This window comes from Hyperoodon ampullatus, assembly GCF_949752795.1.
Source record: "Hyperoodon ampullatus genome assembly, chromosome: 7".
Taxonomy (NCBI): Eukaryota; Metazoa; Chordata; class Mammalia; order Artiodactyla; family Ziphiidae; genus Hyperoodon; species Hyperoodon ampullatus.
The window spans coordinates 57,152,785-57,173,232 of NC_136920.1; the positions used below are offsets into that span (position 1 = coordinate 57,152,785).

Genomic DNA, 20,448 nt, shown 5'->3' on the forward strand with positions numbered 1-20,448 from the left:
AGGGAAAGCAAGACCTCTTCTTCGACACTGAACCTGAGCTGAATATGTACATTCCCCCAGATCTAGTCTGAGATTTGAGACAGCAGATGTTTTCTTCTCCTTCAAAACAGTAAGAAGCAATGAAAATAAGAACAGTGTTATTAAGCAAAGGTATACAGATCTTGAAACTAAAATCAATTCTTTTTTTAAATTCAAGTCAACAGGGGTGAAGAGGTTCTTGTTCACACTTCAGTGTTTTAAACTACCCTCAAAAAATAATCACAATCATAGTCACACACTCCAAGTATGAAGTGCATTAAATGTCATCAATGCAACTCCATAACAAGAGGACTGAAAGTGACCCTGCTGAAGTAGTCATCCTTTCAGAGAAAAGTATACTACAGAATAGAGATAGGAACCATGTGATCTTAGTGGATTCATTCACTCCGGAAAAATATCTTCTAAGCAAAGTCTACACTAAATCCTGGGACCAAAAAAGTAAGATACAACCTCAGCCCTAAAGGAGCTTACGCCCTAACAGGAAGAAGGATGCATACACAGTTACTGTAACTGTGAGAGAAGAGAAGTGAGAGGGAAGAAAAGGCAACAGTGGTACCATGTTAACTAGGTTAAAAAAAAAAGGAAAGAAAAGAAGAAGAAGAAGAAAAGATTCCCAGCTTTCTAGAGGAACAATTTAAACCAAAACTGACTCACAGAGGGGAAAGGAAAAAAAGTCAAGAATGCCCTAATTACAAATCTAAAAAAGAATAGTAAAGACAAGCTTTCAAAATTTAAACAAAATTTCCAACTCTCTGAATCCCCTAGTGAGGATGAGTCTGGAGCTCTGTTTCTGTTTACTTTCTAAGAATCTAAAACATCTACATGAAGAACCATGCTTGGCTTTGAATTTTCCAGTATTAAAACTCTGAAAAGCTCAAAAATTGTGCTAAGGAGACAAGATCCTCCAAATTCATAACAGGAAATGTGGCATTTTCCCAGATTATTCTCTGGCTTCAATGAAGAGAGAGAATGGGGACCACAGGATTTATAAATATGAATTACAGGATGAGATGATTTTCCAAACATCTGTCAGAAGCTAATTTGATCCAAGAGAAGAGGAAAAAAGAAGACTCAGAGGGAAGCCAAATAGAGTGACTAATATGTGGAACTTCTGTGGACTTTGGTGGGTTGATGGCCTCATGGGCATTGCATGCCCACTCTACAATAATAAATACCCAAAGTCTGTACAATAATGCACTTTATACCATTCAAAGCACTTTCCTATGTACTATCTCATTTGATTCTCACAACGCACATAGTGGATATCTCTGGTTAAATGTAAAGAGAGTGACGTGGTACTTTGACATGCTATGTGAAGTAGGAAAGAATGTAGAGATACCACGTAGCATAGTTGTTAAAAGAAAAAGCCTTTGAATAAACCAGACCTGGTTTCAAATCATGGTTCTGCTACTTACTAAGTAATCTTGGGATTAGTACTTGAACCTTTTCTTCTAGGATACTGTACCTATAAAATGACAATAATTACCTCATGGAGTTGTTACACAGATTAAACAAAACATGTGAAGTAGATAGTAGAGTGTCTGACATATAGTAGGTACTCAGTAAATGAAAACTAGCAATGGTAGTTTTCAAAAGCTCCATACCCACCTGGAGTAATATTGTTATTAGGATATCACACCAGCTCAAATAATTCAGAAACAAAGTTTCACCCTGGATTTAAACTGAGCTCAGATACCTAGATGTTTTGTAACAAAGCAGGCAGTTACTAGAAACAGCCCTTTAGGATCTGTCTGGTCTGTTTCTTGTATTTTGTAACCTGGTTGGGGCCGGGTCTGGGGAGAGCTCTGGGAGGAAAACTGAGTAGAGTATGTACAGAATGAGCTATTTTTGTGATCTTCCAACTTTTACTGGATGACGTACTGAGAGACCTGGGTAGAAGTTACACCATATCCCTTTCTCTGTTGTTAAAACATAGGCTGCTTGACATACTTAATCCCCACTTCTAAATGTTCTGCTTGAGTACCACATGGGACGTGCTTTGGAAATAAGTTAGCATCCATGAATTTAACCAGCAAGAGGAAAATAGCCACCTTTTTAATTTCTCAGTTCTATAAAGTTAACAAAAATCTCAACTTTTCTAGGTTTCAGCATCTTCATTCTGAAAACAAAAATACTAATACCTGACCATCCGAGTTGCTATAAGTTGAAGATACCTCTAACAGCATTTAATCACAATCACAGCCAAATAAAATGATGGAAGGAACCTCAGAAAGGAATTTAATGATGAAAATCATCTACTCCTCACTTTTACACAGGTGACATGGTGTAATGAAGAAAGTGCATGTCTGGAAAGACAGAGGTATGTGTTCTGGTCCTGGTTCTGCCACCAACTCATCCTGATATGCTGGCCATTCATTTATTCCCCAAATACTAACTGTTAGCCATTATAGGCCTGCTGCTACTACTATTACTAAAACTTCTAATAATAGCTGCTCTGCCTTCCCCACAGGTTGTTGTAAGAATGGAGTAAAATAATTTATAGGCAAATCCTTAAAGGCAAAAGAGCTATGAAAGTATGTAGTGATTTTTTTATATTATATATATGATATTATTATAGCTATGTCTAAGTTACCACTTAAAGTATGAAACTAACTTTCCATGCCAAGTTCAAGAGGTCATGAGGCTCCCTGAGCCTCGGTTTCTTCATCCCTGAGATAAGGGTGTTGAGCTAGATAACCCTAATATTCCCTCTAGCATTAATCAGCTAAGAATTTTCTTACTTTTGAAATGAGGAGCCTAAAACTAACAGAGGTTAAGTGATTTGCTCAAGGAACACAGTACCAGAACAAAACTGGGATTAGAACTCAGGTTTTCTACCTTTCAAAAGTATCATGCCTTGAAAAATATAAGGAATTTTCATTTGTACAGGCTCTCAAAACAGACCCTGAAACTTGCTGTTGTCCCTAAATCTTCAGTCTCAGCTGGACTATGTACTTGAGATGGTCAAATCATGTGGCTGCGTTTGTGAAAGTAATCACCAAATTGCTATTTTAATCTCCTGAGAGTGTCATTATTCCAAAAAGGTTTGATCCTTTTTATTTGGATTCTACTCCTGCTTTATTTTTTTTCCATTAAAATGAGAAAGCATTGCCATCTACTGGACTCTGAAGACATTGCTGCTATAGTTTTAAGTCTAAGAACAAGAATTCTTAACAATCTAAAGCTCTTTGTACTTTATCATTAACACCATAGAGTTATGACTGTATGAGTTACATAAAAATGAAACTCCAAAAGTTGGGGCTAGGGATAAGGTAGTGTAGGAGAGAAAAATACCATCCCCTCGAGATTTTGAATCTCAATTATTGCTATGAGAGTCCTAAATACAGCAAGCATTCACCTGCATTTATTAACAAAATGAGCACCTACTACATGCCAGGGACGGTTCAAGGGACACAACTACTGACAGTGGTAAGCATTAGAGATGTAATCCCTCTTATCATAGGGTTTAGAGTCTAGTGAGTAGTAGTTTCCATATATTATTGAACTCTACTCATGTGCCAGCCCTGTAATATACATTATATCACCTTTAATATTCAAAACAATTTATGATGAGGTAGAAATTGTTACCTCCATTTACAGATGAAAAAACAAACTCAGAGATGATTCAATTTGCCCAAAATCTCTTTCACAGGTAAGCAGTGGTGCCTGGAATTAAACTCACATCAATCTGACTCCAAAACCCATATTCTTAACCACTAGGAGTGTCCATTCACCCAGGTAGTTGTCAGCATCCTCCCAAAAAGAAGAATAGTTGCCAAAAGGAAATTCAGGCAAAGATAATCTTACATGTCTATATTAAAGGCAAAACTCCTATACAGGGATCTGAAAAGTTTCCAGCTTATTGGATCAAGAGCTGGCCCAACAGCCTCTCATTTCCCATACTCCCCCAAGCCCCCCCCGGGGGCTTCCTTGGTGGCACAGTGGTTGAGAGTCCACCTGCCGAAGCAGGGGACATGGGTTCGTGCCCCGGTCCAGGAAGATCGCACATGCCGCGGAGCAGTTGGGCCTGTGAGCCATGGCCGCTGAGCCTGCGCATCCGGAGCCTGTGCTCCGCAACAGGAGAGGCCACAACAGTGAGAGGCCCACGTACTGCAAAAAAAAAAAAATCTATACTCTGTTTTCTAGCATTTAGGTATCTTTACATTTTTAACATGCACAATCGACCACAAGTTTTTCTAAGAAATTCTAAACTTGTTTACTGTCTCTATCCTCCTCCCGAACAAATCAACGACCTCAATGAGTCTTACTCTTTAAACAGCCTCCCTCACCTTATTACTGTTGTCTATGAGTCTTACTCTTTAAACAGCCTCCCTCACCTTATTACTGTTGTCTAGAGCAATGCTCCTCAAACTCTCTGTGGGAAAGGGTCAGTTGCTTTTCCTTCAATCCACTGTGAGCTGATACTTTTATAAAATACAAAAAAGGCACAATAATGTCAAATTGCTATAAATGTTTAAAAACATTTACGTCAGGGCTTCCCTGGTGGTGCAGTGGTTAAGAATCCGCCTGCCAATGCAGGGGACACGGGTTTGAGCCCTGGTCTGGAAAGATCCCACATGCCACAGAGCAACTAAGCCTACGCACCACAACTACTGAGCCTGCGTTCTAGAGCCCGCAAGCCACAACTCCTGAGCCCACGTGCCACAACTGCTGGGGCCCACGCACCTGGAGCCCGTGCTCCGCATCGGGAGAGGCCACCACAATGAGAGGCCTGTTCACCGCAGCGAGGAGTGGTCCCCGCTCGCCGCAACTAGAGAAGGCCCACGCAGCAGCGAAGACCCAATGCGGCCAAAGATAGACAGATAGATAGATTGATTAATTAAAAACACCCATTTATGTTCACTTTTTTTTTTTTTACTTTTTATTTTATATTGGAGTACAGCTGATTAACAATGTTGTGATAGTTTCAGGTGCACAGAAAAGGGATTCAGCCATACACATACATGTATCCTTTCTTTTTATACTTGGCTTACCACGGACTGGCGACAGTTCTTAGACTAGCTCTGGTCCACAGACTATACTTTGAACAACAATGGTCATTTGTTTTATCTTAAAACATACAAGCTTATTGTATATTAGTTTTCGTGTCAGTAGTTAATTAAATTCATTGATGTTTTACCATTTTTATGCACCTTGCTGTAACTTGCTGTTACATCCCACATCTTCCCTTTGGGATCACTTCTCTATCTGCAACATTCAGCATAGATAAAAGATCTGTGGGTAGTAAACCCTCAGTCTTTGTGTACTTAAAATTGTCTTTCTTTCACCCTCACTCTTGACTGAAAGCTTGCCAGAAATAGAATTGTACATTAACACTTAACAGCACTTTGAAAATATATTTCTTTTGGCAACTACTGTTGCTGATGAGAAGTCTGCTGCCAGTCTAATTCGTAGGTAATATTTCCTTTCTCTTTGCTAGCTTTTAAGATTTTTTCCCTTTTAAAATTATCCTTAAAGATTGGTGGTTTCTCTAAGATATCTTTTTTCAGTCTCCTTTTGTAATAGGGAGAGCCCTATCTCAGCTTTTATGCTCATTTAGTGTTCATTTCGCCCAGAGGAGCACATCTTTCAGCCAACGCCCAAGGCTTCTGCCCACGTCTTTGCATTTCTATTCCATTTCTGTTCCAGAGATGTTTATTATCTTGCTCTTTGTTTGTTTTAGCAAGGTATGCCTCTTTAAACTTCTCTGATATCATCAATTGCTATTTTTTGTTTGGTTCAACAGAGGGTCTCACAGTGTGCATTTATAATACCTTCTTGACTGGAAACCCTGCTTATGGCTTTCTTGAAAAAGAAAGAAAGAAAAAAAAAACTTTTTAAGGAGATTCAACCTATATGTCAGGTGTTCATTTGAAAGCTGCTACAGGGGGACTTCCCTGGTGGTGCAGTGGTTAAGAATCCACCTGCCAATGCAGGGGACACGGGTTCAAGCCCTGGTCTGGGAACATCACACATACCGCGGAGCAACTAAGCCCGTGCGCCACAACTACTGAGCCTGCGCTCTAGAGCTCACGAGCCACAACTACTGAGCCCGGGTGCCACATCTACTGAAGCCTGTGCTCCTAGAGCCCATGCTCTGCAACGAGAAGCCACCGCAATAAGAAGCCTGAGCACAACGAAGAGTAGCGCCCACTCACCGCAACCAGAGAAAGCCCGCACGCAGCAATGAGGACCCAATGCAGCCAAAAGTAAGTTAATTAATTGATTTTTTTTAAAAAAGCTAGTACAGGGCAAGATAAGCATGCCTTATAAATTTACAAAACTTATTAACTGAAGGACTGTAGAATAAAATGTACCACTTATTACAAAACATTTATTCAGTAAACATTTATTGATCATCTGGCCTTGAATCCCAGCTCTGCTACTTAGTAGTTGTGTAACCTTGGGAAAGTTACTTAAGTTCTCTGTGCCAGCATCCTCTTCTATAAAAGGACAACTGTAGGGTTTAAATGAGGTAAAATATATAAAGCACTTAGAATAGTGCCAGGCACAAAAGTGCTCACTAAACATTAGACATTATTGTTATTGTTAGGGAGAAACACTCTGCACTCCCACGCTTCCACACAGGAGAAAAGCTTTCCACTCCATTTCCCAGCAAAGAAGGTTATAAAGAGAAAAAAAAAAAAGTCTAGTTTTTCTGTGTCCTTCACTCACTCCTCCCCAGAATAGGCAGGAGCTTGACTGCTGAGTTTGGGAGACGAAACTGAACATGACCGTCTTGTTCTTTCCAGGCTCCCTCCCATTCAGGAATAGCCTGTGTAAAGTACACATAAATTCTGCTTTTGTCTTGGAGGGTCAGGATCTGTCCCTGTAAGGGGAAGAACGCGGTTTTGCTTGTTTTGTTACTTGGTGGTATGGGGATTCATTTTGGGAGAAAGTACTATATACAAGCTCTTTCAGTTGCAGAATTTAAGCCACATTTGCCAATTAGTTTTATCAGTAATAACGCCAACATTCTGATCTTCGTTTATCACCTGTCTTATTTCTAAACTTGTTCCAAATTCAGGAGAAGAAGAAAGGGTTATTAGTTATTGACCTACCCAAAATCTCAACTACTATTAGCCTCTGGCTACAAAATTCTTAGGGAGATTACATACAGTGAGAGATATAAAGCTCTTAAAACATCATTTGATACATAATACATTCAACAGATGTTAACTATTAATATTATTACTATATGCCAGACATTGTGCTAGATGGTGAGTTGGTTACCTGTTACAGGAGGAACTTAATCCTTCAACAGACTCAGGATGGCTAACCCTATAAATGGGACATTACAAACAACAGCAGTGGCAGTTCCCACAATTCTCTCATTAAATAAAACATTTTTACTAAGCAAATACCATGTCAAGGACTATGATAGGTACTAGGAATTCAAAATTACATATGGCAATCTGTCCTTAAGAAGCTTACAGACTAGAAAGGAAGAAAGAGCTACAAAGTGGTAAAACTTATGTCAAAGGTGTACATAGGGTGTTGATACACTATAGGAACTTAGAAGATGAGGGCTTTAAAATAAAGAAAAAAAGCTTAATAGAGCTTCAACTGAGTTTTGATGAAGTCACCTAGAATAGCTTGCATTTTGCCAAACTGAATGGGCCTTTTTCAGTCTTCATCTTTTTTGACCACCCTCTCCTTAAAAACCAAAAACCAAACCAAAACAAAAACCTCTCTTTCTTTAGCCTCTGAGATTCCACAAGAGACTTCACTTTCTTTTCCTCATCTATCTCTCACCATTCCTTCTCAGCCACCTTTTCCAAAGCCTCCTCCCATATTTGGCCTCTAAAAGTTGGAGACCCTCACAGGCCCCCTGCTATTAAGCCCCTTTTTTCTCACTGTACAGCTTGTCACTGGTCTATCTTATCTGAACTCACAATTTCAATAACTATTTGCCATTATTATATCTCTATATTTAAATCTCTAACCTACTTCTCTCCTCTGAACTCCAGACTCATCTAATCCAAGTATCTACTTTACACATGGATATCTTGAAGGTATCTCAAAGCCCATGTGATCAAATCTCAACTCACTCACGATCTGCCTCCAACAAAGCTGTCTTCCTCCAGTGTCCTTAGTTCTCTCAGTGCCTGGCACCTTCATCCATCTGGTTACTTCATCTAAGCCAGAAACCCAAAAGTCATCCTTTAACACCTTCTTTTTCCCTACACCCTAAATTCAAACCATCACCAAGTCCTACTGATCTTACCTCCTAAAACTTTCCTAAATCTATCTGCTATTCTACCATAAACCTGTTTCAGAGTATCAAATCTCTTACCCGCTGTACTGTAAGATCCTTCTTACTGTCTTCCCACATATATTCTTGCCTCTTCTACAATCAGTCCTTAAAGCAGCCAGAGTGAAATTATTAAAACACAAATCTAATTATATCTCTGCCATGTTAAAAATCCTTCAACACACTCTACTGCTCTTAGGATAAAACCCTTCAAAAGGTTCTGTGTTATGTGGTCCCTGTCTACCTCTCCAGCCTCCTCCGGTATCCTTCTCCCTTATCACCCAGACTTTCCTTCAGTCCCGAAAACTCACCACTTCCCCTAGCTTTTCATGGCCTTCCAACACGTTACCCTCCTCTACCCGGAATGTTCTCTCTGTTCAGCCTCCATTCCTCCACATTGTTCATTTCTATTCATCCTCTGGATTGTAACCTTAAAAGTCAAGTCCCCAAAGAACTTTCTTGAGCCACTAGAGTAGGTAAGATCCTCATCACATGCTGTTATAGCACCCACCAACATTGTGTTTATATAGTTATCTATCAGGTTACCTTATCAGTGCTTGTCTCCCTCATACACTCCATGACAGCAGGGGAAAAAAAATCTGTTTGCTCACCATTGTACCCTTAGCACTTAGAGCACAGTAGCTGATGTACAGCAGGTGCTCAGTAAATAGCTGTTGAATGAATGAAGCATTCTAGCAATAGCATTTCAGACAACCAAGAATTAGAAAACAACATGATCACTAAGAGGAAATAATGTAGAAAACTCACCTCATTGGTTTGTGGCTAGTATTAAGTGGGATAAAGAACATGAATCACCTGGCATGGTGCCACAGATAGCAGTTACTTGGTAAATACCTCTCCTTTCTCTAATCACCTTTAGATATAGGGACAGCACAGACTATAATATAAAGGACTACAATATAACTTGCCTCAGGTTTCTTAAATTTATTCAAAGTTGTAAAAGATTTCTGAAACATTTAATAAAAATGTATTACACTTAATTAAAATTCATTGTTCTTCCTTAACCTCTAAAGAATTATGTAGAAAACAGCTACATGAGACTTTCTCTTAGGAAAATTAATATAATCTGGATTTAGAAAAGATGTGTTGATGTGGTTACAAAATGAGTTTTCACTTTAAGCATTCACCCTAAGCCACACTAAACAACAAACTTATAATGATACTTAAAACATGATTCTATTTACACAGAGCTTTTACCTGATACATCAAAGCACACCTGCACTAAACAAAACTCACAGTGTTATGCAAATCCCCTTACCTTATGTTCAAATGGAGCACCATAATAGCCATCATTCAGCCCAAAAATTATTTCATTTTGGTTGCGGGCATGAATCTAAGAGAGGAGGAAAACACATTATTAGTTCATCTCATTCCAATCAAGTTTTAATGTGATTAGAAAATGACAGGACCTACTTCAATGTTGAGAAATAGGTTGGCTACGTCTAACAAGCCAGCAGAAAACAAAACACTTATCATAAGACCAGGTGATCAATTTAGAGTTTCCTCCTTTAGTCAAAGTCCTCACAAAATCATCACATAAGATCACAGGCACCATCATTCACATACATTTTTCACAAACACTTCTTGAGGTTGTTACAGAAAGCATATTCCTTAAGTACAGGGGATTCAGAGGCACACTATACATTCTCTGATCTCAAAGAAAACACAGCCCAGTTAGTCTATTAGAGTGCTTTAAAAAACATGAAGCCCTAGAAAAAACATAAAAGATAAATATTATTTTCTATTTTCAAAAAGACAGTTTAAAGACAATATCCAATCCTCAAAGTCTTTAAAAGTCTACTAATTATTTGCTGTCTACTACTCTCTTTCAAATGCAACTGATTAGAGCTTCAGTCAGTGTCAACCTCGAATTAAACTTCACTTAAAAGGTGGGAGAATTAAAACTTTTAAAATTGAAGAACTAAGATTTTTAAAAATAGTATAAAGTCTATAAAAACAGATTTAGTTACTTGATCAGAAAGAATTGTGGCTAAAAAAATTTTAATTGCTTCTGCAGTGAAGGATTAATGTGAGGGTTCAAGTTGGGGATTACCAGAATAGAATATTTCATCTCTTCTTTCTAGCTAGAGATAGAAAGGTCAAAGCCAGCAGTAGAAAATTCCTGTGAACATTTATCTGACTTCCATACCTGCTACATCTATTACTAAAGCAAAATTAATCACATGCTCCCTGTTTACCTACATCATTTACTTAACTGAATAAAATACCAAAAGATGGGCCTGCAATAATAAATTTATAATGAAAACTATAAACCAATTTCAAGAAGTGTTTCACTTTATGAGAGAAAAATCAGTTTTAAGATTAGAAGAAACTCAAAATTTTACAAACATGAATATTTTATACACATATATACCTCGGGAGAAAAAAGATTAAATAAAATCATATGCATCAAAATGTTAACAATGGTTGCAGCTGGGCAGAAGGATTACACATAATTTTTTATTCTCCTCTCTGTGCTTTTCAAAATTTTCCAAATTGTCCACAAAGTACATGGATCGCTTTTAAAATCAGAAAAATACATGCCATTAAAGAAAGGGTAGGGTGAGATTATGGGCAGGAGTGAATCTAACATGAAGGTAAAGTTTTCAAAGCATAAGCCTCATAAAGATGGGCATTAAATTAATTTGTTGAGAAATATGAGACAACATGGTTCTAGGACTTGAAAAGATACTGGGCTTAAAAAGAAAATTCAAGTGATCTGAGTTCTAATTCCAACCTTCGAGTGCTTCATAAGGAACTCTGACTTTATAGCCCTAGTGCCTAGCACTCTACTCAACATACAATCGTTAATCAATGTTAATGGGCCATGCTTTAAATCCCTCATCAGCCAAAAGCAGAAACACTCCTTGTTCTATTTTATAGTGGTGTCATACAGATGAAATGAATCCAATTATCACTGGATATGAAAGTACATTTGGAAGTTAGACACAAACAATACTGGGGGAAAAAATCAGAATCAGTCAACCATAGAGCCCTTTGTTCCCAATTAATAAAGAAAATTAACAAAACAGGCTGCATGATACTCCATACTACTTACTATCCTTTACCATTAATTATAGATTACTGACCCCAAAACGTGTCAGAATATTAATATGGAGACTACAGAATATAGTGCCTTTTAATTCAACCACAATCTTGTCTTTTGATCCCTCTATGAAAAAAGGCACACTTTTTAAAGACAGATAATCAAAGTTAGTGAAATGAATAATAAATATAGTCTGAGCAATGGAACAAATAATAGCCTAAATCCACCAATCACTGTGTGACCTTTAACAAGTTACTTAATTTCTCTGAGCTTTTGTTTTCTCAGTTAAATACTGACAGGAAAATATTACTTGCTCGCATGACCTTCAAAAGGCCCAAAGTCACTGGGTGCATGTAAAATGATTGTATGAATGTAAAAAGATACCCAAACACTGAAAGAGTATACAATCGCTGTTGGTATTAATACAAAGTTCTAACCACTTAAACTAAGCACAAGAACATCTGCCACCACAAGTGCCCCATATAAGCATTATCAACAAATTCTCCAAATTCCCACCCTGAATAGAGCTATTTTCAAACTCCTCTGTTTCTTTGTCATCAAAATTCAAGTCAAAACCAACTTTAGTTCATGACTTCTGGGGAAATCTTCCTGATTAACTCTCTTGTCTCTAAAGGCTATTCAGGAAATTGGCTTGTAGTTGTAGCTCTGGCTACTGTGGACAAGCTGCATCATCACTCTGTCCATTCAAATGACAGCAAAATACTCATGACATGTACATGAAACACTTACCAAAACAGACCATAAAATAAATCTCAAAAAGGTTAAAAGGATTAAAATAATATGATTTTCTCTAAACACGACAGAATTAAAGTAGAAATCAACAAAAGAAGGATATCTGAAAACTCCACAAATGTTTGAAAATTAAACAACATACCTCTCAATAACCCTTCGGTCAAGAAGAAATAAAAGAGAAGTTAGGAAATATTTCAAATTGAACAAAAACGAAAATGCAATATCAAAATTGTGGGTCACAGCTAAAGCAATGCTTAGAGGAAAATTTATTAAATGCTTACTTTAGAAAAGAGAAGTCTCAGATCAGTAATCCAGGAATCCTAGTTTAAGAAACTAGCAAATTAGAGCAAATTAAACCCAAAGCAGGCAAAAGGAAGAAAATAATAAGAGTAAAAGCAGAAACCAATGAGGGACTTTCCTGGTGCTTCAGTAATTAAGACTCTGCGCTCTCAATGCAGGAGGCCCAGGTTTGATCCCTGGTCAGGGAATTAGATCCCACACGCTGCAACTAAGACCTGGCACAGCCAAATAAATAAATATTTTTTTAAAAAAGGAAAAAAGCAGAGGGCTTCCCTGGTGGCGCAGTGGTTGAGAGTCCGCCTGCTGATGCAAGGGACATGGGTTCGTGCCCCAGTCTGGGAAGATCCCACATGCCGCAGAGCGGCTGGGCCTGTGAGCCATGGCCGCTGAGCCTGCGCGTCCGAAGCCTGTGCTCCACAACGGGAGAGGCCACAACAGTGAGAGGCCCACGTACTGCAAAAAAAATAAATAATAAATAATAATAATAAAGGAAAAAAGCAGAAATCAATGAAATTGAAAAAAATAACAATAATCAATGAAACCTCTTTCGGTGATCTGCGACCCAATTTCAATGGGATGGGTGGGTAGTTCCCACACCAACAATAAGCAATTCTTGGACACCAGCAGGGTGTCCTGCTCTCAGGCCTGCATCAGATTCCACTGGTTAAGGGTTCAGTCCTACAAGACAGCCCCACATACATGGAAGGCCAGTCAAAAACCCAGATTGTTATCTGTGCTTCTAATTAACTGGCTACAGATTAGAGGTTCCAATTTAGAATGTCAATCCCAAGTACAGGTTGTTACCTGTACTTCTGACCAACTGGCTGTAAATCAGAGGTTCCCACAACCTAGTCCTCAGGTTCGATTAATTTGCTAGCGTGGCTCGCAGAACTCAGAGAAATATTTTACTTACTGATCACCAGTTTATTAAGAATGTAACTCAGGGAACAAATAGAAGAGCTGCATACAGCAAGGTATGGGGAAAGGGCACAAAGCTTCTATGCCCTCTCAAAGTGCACCATACTGCCCAATCTCTATGTGTTCACCAACTCAGAAGCTCTCAGAACCCCATCCTTTGGAGTTTTTATGGAGGCTTTATTACACAGGCATGACTGATTAAATCGTTGACCACTGACAATTGATTCAACCTCCAATCCCTCTCCTCTCCCAAGAGGTCAGACTGTGGGACTGCAAGTTCCAATCCTCTAATCCTCTTATCACGTGGTTGCTCCATGGGCAACCAGCCCCCAGCCGTAGGTGCTTTTCAAAAGTCACCTCATTAACATAACAAGAGACACCTTGATCACGTTCAACACTTAGGAAATTCCAAGAGTTCTTGGAGAAGTGAGCCAAGAACTGTGCATCAAATATATATATTTCTTATAAAACACAATATTGCAAAACCAAACACTAGATCTTTGAAAAGCTGATAAAACTGATAAATCTCTATTCAGAGTAATCAAGAGAAAAAGGGAGAAGACAGAAATTACCAACAGCAAGAATGAAATAGGAAAGGATCATTCTTTATCCTACATTCTTTAAAGGGATATGGTAATATTGTGGGAAATTTTTTTTTTTTTAATTTTTTGGCCGCACCTCGCAGCATGTGGGATTTTAGTTCCCCGAACAGGGATGGAATCCATGCCCCCTACAATGGAAGCACAGAGTCTTAACCACTGGACCACCAGGGAAGTCCCTGTGGGAAATTTTACACCAATAAATTTGAAATCGTACGTGAAATTGACAAATTCTTTGGAAGATGAAGTATCAAAGCTTACTTAGGAATTTACAGATAACCTAAACAGCCCCACAGCTAATAAAGTAATTGAAGTCATACTTTTAAACTTTCTCACAAAGAAATCTTAACAACCAGATGGCTTCACTGAAGAATTCTGTCAAACATCTGTGGAATAAATAATAACAATTCTACACAAATTCCTCCAGAAAATCTAAGAATAGTAACACTTCCCAATCCATTTTATGAAGCCAGCATTACTCCAATACTAAACCACACAAGGACATTGCAAGAAACGTACAGACTAATAACCTTCATGGACATAGGTGAAAGAAGTCTTAACAAACTATTAGCAAATCGAATTCACTACAAATGAAAGGAAACGTCCTCAACCTAACAAAGTGTCTTAAAATGTTATGGCTAATAGTGAGACAGGAGGGAAGGGAGTAGGGCACAACCTTTAAAATAATGACACAGTCTTGGGAATTCCCTGGCAGTCCAGTGGTTAGGACCCAGTGCTTTCACTGCTGTGGCCAAGGTTCAATCCCTGTTCAGGGAACTAAGATCCTGCAAGCCACAAGATGCCACCAAACAAACAGATCAAACAAACAAAAAGTAATGACACAGCCTTTGAGGAAAACTGAATACAACAAAGACTGGTTAGCACCAACTAGGCCCAAGATGGCAGAAGGTTCGACTTCCAGGAGACCTTGAGCCTCATTACACGCTCATTGTAATACATCAGCATGCTAAATGACACACCCACAGGTGCTATGACAGTTCCAAGGCTGACCATAAAAGGGCGAAAAGTGGGCGGTGGCCCAATTCCTGGAAATCTCTGCCCCTTCTCCAAAATGGTTGGAATAACCCTCCCACTCATTAGCCTATGGAATTACCCAGCCCATAAAAACCACTCCATATTTCAGAGCTGCTCTCACCTTTTGAGACAGACCGCATTCTACCTATGGAATGCGTATCACTCTAAATAAACCTGCTTTCAACTTACTATGGCTCACTCTTGAATTCTTTCCTGCATGAAGCCAAGGACTGTCCCAGGAACTCACCCGAGACCTGGGACATGACCACCCTCTTGTGCCTCATTTTCCTGCAGCATCTTTACAAGGGAAGAGGAGGAAGGTGGTCTTCTCTCCATCCCCACTTTTCCTTTGATTATAAAAATGTAGTCCACTTAGTTCTCGGGGCAGAGCCCTCTTGCCTTCCCACTTGTTTCCTTCACAAGCATCCTGTATTAATAAATCTACTTCTTACCAATCACTTTGCCTCTCGCTGAATTCCTTCTGCATCAAAGACATAAGGAACCTAAGCTTCATTAAGTCCCGAGATGAGTTGTGCAGTCTCAGTTGGAAGGTTGTGGGTTCGAGTCCCATCTGAGGTGCAGTTCCAGTATTAATTCTTAATAGTGAAAAGACTGCTTTCCTTCAAGAATAGCAACAAAACAAAGATGCCTACTCTACTTATTTCTATCCAACATTGTACCTCAACAGTCTCAACCAGTGAAATAAGAAACAAAATGAAAAAGGCATAAACACTAGAAAGGAAGAAAGTAAACCTTCTCTGTTCACAAACAACATGACTGCCTACCTGGTAATCTACAAAATGAATCCACAATAGAAAAGTCTACTGGATCTAATAAGTGAATTTACTACCAAGGTCACAGAATACAAGCTCAAAACAGAAATGTTTCTATATGCAAGGAACAAAAATTGGAAATAGGAATATTTTAAAAAGGAATACCATTTAAATTAGCATCAACAAACATGGAATCCATGGTACAAATCTAACAAAATATGTGTAAGATCTGTATGCTGAAAACTACAAATAATTGATGAGTGAAATCAAAGATGATTTTCACAAATGGAGAGATTATATCGTGTCCGTAGATTGAAACACTCAACACTACGTTGTCAAATCTCCCCAAATTTTCTTAGATTCAACACATATCAAAATCACAGCAGGATTTTTGTAGAAACTGAAAAACTAATTCTGAAGTATATATGTAAAGGCAAAAGATCTAGAAAGGCCAGAAAGATTTTTGAGAAAAGAACAAAGTTGGAGGATTCATATTACCTGAATTCAAGACTGTATAAAACTACAGTAATCAAGATAAGGTGGTACTGGCATAAGGACAGAAATGTAGATCAATGAAACAGAACAGAGGGTCCAGAAATAGATCAACATAAATGATTTTCAACAACTGATTTTCAACAAAGACAAGGTAATTCAATGGAGAAATAACAGCCTCTACAACAAAGAATATAGGAACAAATGTTCATCCACTTACAAAACAATGAATCTTGCTCTTTATATAAAAGTTAATTCAAAATGGATCATAGACATAAATGTAAAACTAAAACTTAAAGCTATAAAACTTCTAGAAGAACTTTATAAAAGAAAATCTTTGTACTCTTGGGTTAGGCAGAGACGTCTTAGATCTAAGAAACAAAAAGTATGACACTTAAAAAAATCAAAAGACAAGCCATAGATTAGCAGAAAATATTTGGAAAATATATATCTCATAAAGGACTAACACATACAGAACACCTAAAGAAATTTTACAACTCACAATAATGAGAAATCAATCAAGCAAATAAAAAATGGGCAAAAGATCTGAATGAACATTTCACAAAAAAAGAAGGTAGAGGGATTGATGGCAAATAAGCATATTTTTTAAATGCACAACATCATTTCAGCATTAGGAAAATTAAAATCAGTATGAGATACCACTTTATCAGAATAGTGAAAATTAAAAAGACTGACAATAATAAGCCCTTACAAAGATAAGGAACTATCATACATTGCTGATGGGAAGGCAGAATGACAGTCACTCTGAAAAAAGAGTTTCACAGTTTCTTATAAATTTCAACATAGCACTTACCATTAGAACCAGAAATTCCAATACTGGGTATTTATTCAAGAGAGATGACAACTTACATCAACACAAAGACCTATATTTAAATATTCACAGCAGCATTATTCATTGTAGTGATGGTTACTTACTTCATACATTTGTCAAACTCATTGAACTGTATACATTAAAAGGGTAAATTTTATTGTATGTAAATTATACCTCAAAAAAGCCTAACTTGTAAAAAAATTTCATTCAAAAGTCATCCATTCCCTGACTCTATCCAGGTTTGTCTACATACCTCTTAAACATACTCCCATAGCTCTCTTTGCAGTATTCATCGATCATCAGTTTACCGGGTCTAAGAACCTTATCTGACTCATCTCTGGATCCTTAACACTAAGAACGATGCCTGCTAGAAAGCAGATGACCAATCAATGAACCTCAGTGATTCTGGCTATTAACCTTACACATCTTAGCCTTTCTTTCCTCTAAAAATCTGTAATTCTATTATATCTGATTTTCTAGTAGCCTGTTACTTGTTATACCTATTTCATAAGTGACTTTCTACAAGGATATTAAGTGCCTAGTTGGCTTAGAAAAATGTTTTCTCTTTCTCTTGTTCTCTGCGATACCAACATAACCAACTTTGTAAGAAGACGCCTGAATGCTAACTCTCTGAAATTAGGGTAAGTTAGACATAAGCACAGCTGGGTATTTTAAGAAGACAACCACCTAAGCAATGTGTGAACTGAAAAGCATGATGAAGGCCATCTTCTCTGGCCAAAAAAAAAACCCTCCCCTACAAGCCTATAGCCCTGCAACTCTAATGTTAAGAAGCCCCACCCCCACACAACGTAAACAAGTGTTTAATATCATAATCTATACACAGAGAGCCAACTCCGGCATGTAGCAAGATAGAAAGAGTACGTGCCTCAGGGCAGGGCTGGTTAGCCAAGCTAAAGGCAACAAGCATTTGGTACTAAAAGAGAGGAGAAAGACCCTAAGCCACAAGTCATTACACTTCATGAGTTTTAATTAAGACCAGCCCTAAAACAAAAGAAAAAAAATTAAAATAAAACAGAATTTGTAGCAGGTTATTATTTAGTTAAGCAAAATATTCATTGCATGCATTGTTCTGGTCACTATAAAAGAACACAAAATAAAGTATAGTATGCAAAATAAGGGAAGAGCTGTTTTGCTTTTTTTTTAATCTGAAAAAGAAAAATGTAGAATTGTTTCTCTAAAAGAAACATACCAGAAAGTATATACTGAATAAATAGTAAAAAATACGAAGGATGTTTGTAGATATAACTAACATTTTAGGGTTACCTTTATCAGTAGTCCCACAGGTATCACAAAATAGAAATGGCATTTATTCCAATGTGGGCTGAGTGGTTACCAAGGACTACATGTATATACCAGTGTGGTACAGCACAAAGAGAATGAATTTTAAAGTCAGGCCTAATTTAAATCCCAGCTCCACCTAGCAGTGTGATCTTGATAGTTTCTTAAATTCTCTGAGGCACAATTTTCCCATCAGGAAACTATGGGCAATAATATCAACTTTCACAAGGTCACTATAAACATTAACTGTAATTACCTATGTCTGGGAATGGCAAACAGGTTTCATTGCGATGCAATTCTGATATATTTCTAGTTGCATCCTGGAACACTGTGTTAGAAAGGATTATGGAGCTACTTCTGAGCTCAGCTAGAAGAGTGCTATGATGAGTTAGCTACATCAGTCATGGGGAATGGGTAGCAGTATATGAGCCAGGCATTTGTCATCCCTGTGCTCAATAAACAGTAGCTCTTCTTATTCTCGGAATAACCCCACTCTACTGGTCATAAGAGAGGTGCTTATTTTCAACTTAATTTTCAGATTCTAGGGGAAACATCCAATAAGACAGAACAAGCAGAGTGCTATGAGAAAGCATATTCTTTTCTACCTGCCCCCCCCAAAAAAAATCCTCTTAAATTATCAGCTTAAGGCAGTTCTTCATAAATTTTTTCAGTCATTTTTTAAACCTGGCAATGACTCAAATTTCTGTAAGTAAGTGAACAATCATAAAGGGTCTCTCTTTATAATAGGAAATGTAGAATCAGAAGATTCAACAGAAAAAGCTAGACTGTTTATTTAGAGAAGACAACTACTTGAAACTGCAGTCTAAAAATTACCTGCTGACCCAAATATTTCAGCCCATCCAAACAGACTTTCCATTCAATCAACAGCTGGTAGATGTCCTCCTTTCCACCCCAAATCTTCACCACGAAACAAGACACAGATGTATCGAGACGGTCTGGCATTATTCCAAAATCAAGACTCCGCCATGTTGGATTCTGTTGATGGAAATGAAAACATGCTTTAGGAAGACCCTAAATGTTTACGGTTTACAGTTATTTCAGTTAGGTTGTACATCATTTTGTTCTTTAACCAAAAGAACTCATAAATATATTAAATTGCAAACTTAAGTGAAGAAGACATTCCAATTAACATAAAGAGGGTGATATCGGTAGTTTTTAATTTCTCTGCTTATTTATTATAGTCAATAGAAGGAGCATATATTCTAATCTCTCATTAACATGGCTTCCTATGGTAATTCATTTATTTATTCAACACAATACACAATTATTAAGAAGCAACTTATACACGATGCCCTCAAAGTACCTCCAACTTGTTGCTGGATTCAAACCTCTCTTTAAATAATTACATTGTTTCATGAAAAGTGCAATATGCACAAAGTTACAAAGTAGCACAGGAGGCAATAATAAACTTGGAAGGAACAGGGGAAAGACAGCACACAGGCTATGAAACTTGGCTTTTATAGGACAAACAGTAGTTCACCAGATTAAAATAAGGAATTGCAGGCAAAGGGAAAATAATAAACAAGGGCTCAGAGGTGTGAAATAGCACAGTGTGGTCAGGGAACTAAGACAACTGCTGGAGTGCACAACACGAGAGCGGCAGGACGCAGAGCTGGAGAGACCAACACGAGACTCCTTGCCAAGGAGGTGGTACTTTACTGTGTACAAGACATGGGGCCACTGAAAGGTTTTAAGGTTAAGAATGGCATGGTCAACTTTATGCTCTGAAAGAACTTTGTTTTTCATTAAGAGGATTATCCAGATAGTTGAAACATTCTCTGAAAGAACTTTGTTTTTCATTAAGAGGATTATCCAGATAGTTGAAACATTCTCTGAAAAGTGAAAAAGTTAAGGGGCTTTAATATTATCAGTAGACGTGAACTACAATGCATCCATTACTTACTCTCATTTATTTCCCTTACATTAAATGTTAGGGCTTTCACTGCTGAATGTAACTATAATCAATCTCATTAAATTATCAATTTTCATATTACACAAATCAGTAAATGAAAAGGTCCTCATATAAGGGTAACTAGTCTTTGCTTTGTGTCAGTTTTTCTTCCTGA

At 37.8% G+C, this 20,448-nt stretch overlaps 1 protein-coding gene across 3 annotated transcripts in view; it reads right to left on the reverse strand.

The window, feature by feature from the left end:
* Positions 1-20,448, reverse strand: part of UVRAG (UV radiation resistance associated) — a gene marked incomplete at both ends in the record, with an annotated part of 308,282 nt that overhangs the window by 240,548 nt on the left and 47,286 nt on the right. For 2 of the 3 annotated variants that reach the window (XM_079707489.1, XM_079707491.1), the window contains 2 exons: positions 9,573-9,647; positions 19,196-19,357. In XM_079707489.1, the coding sequence (XP_079563615.1) occupies positions 9,573-9,647; positions 19,196-19,357 (237 nt within the window). The remainder of the gene's footprint in view (positions 1-9,572; positions 9,648-19,195; positions 19,358-20,448) is intronic. The other variant, XM_079707490.1, reaches the window with a different exon arrangement.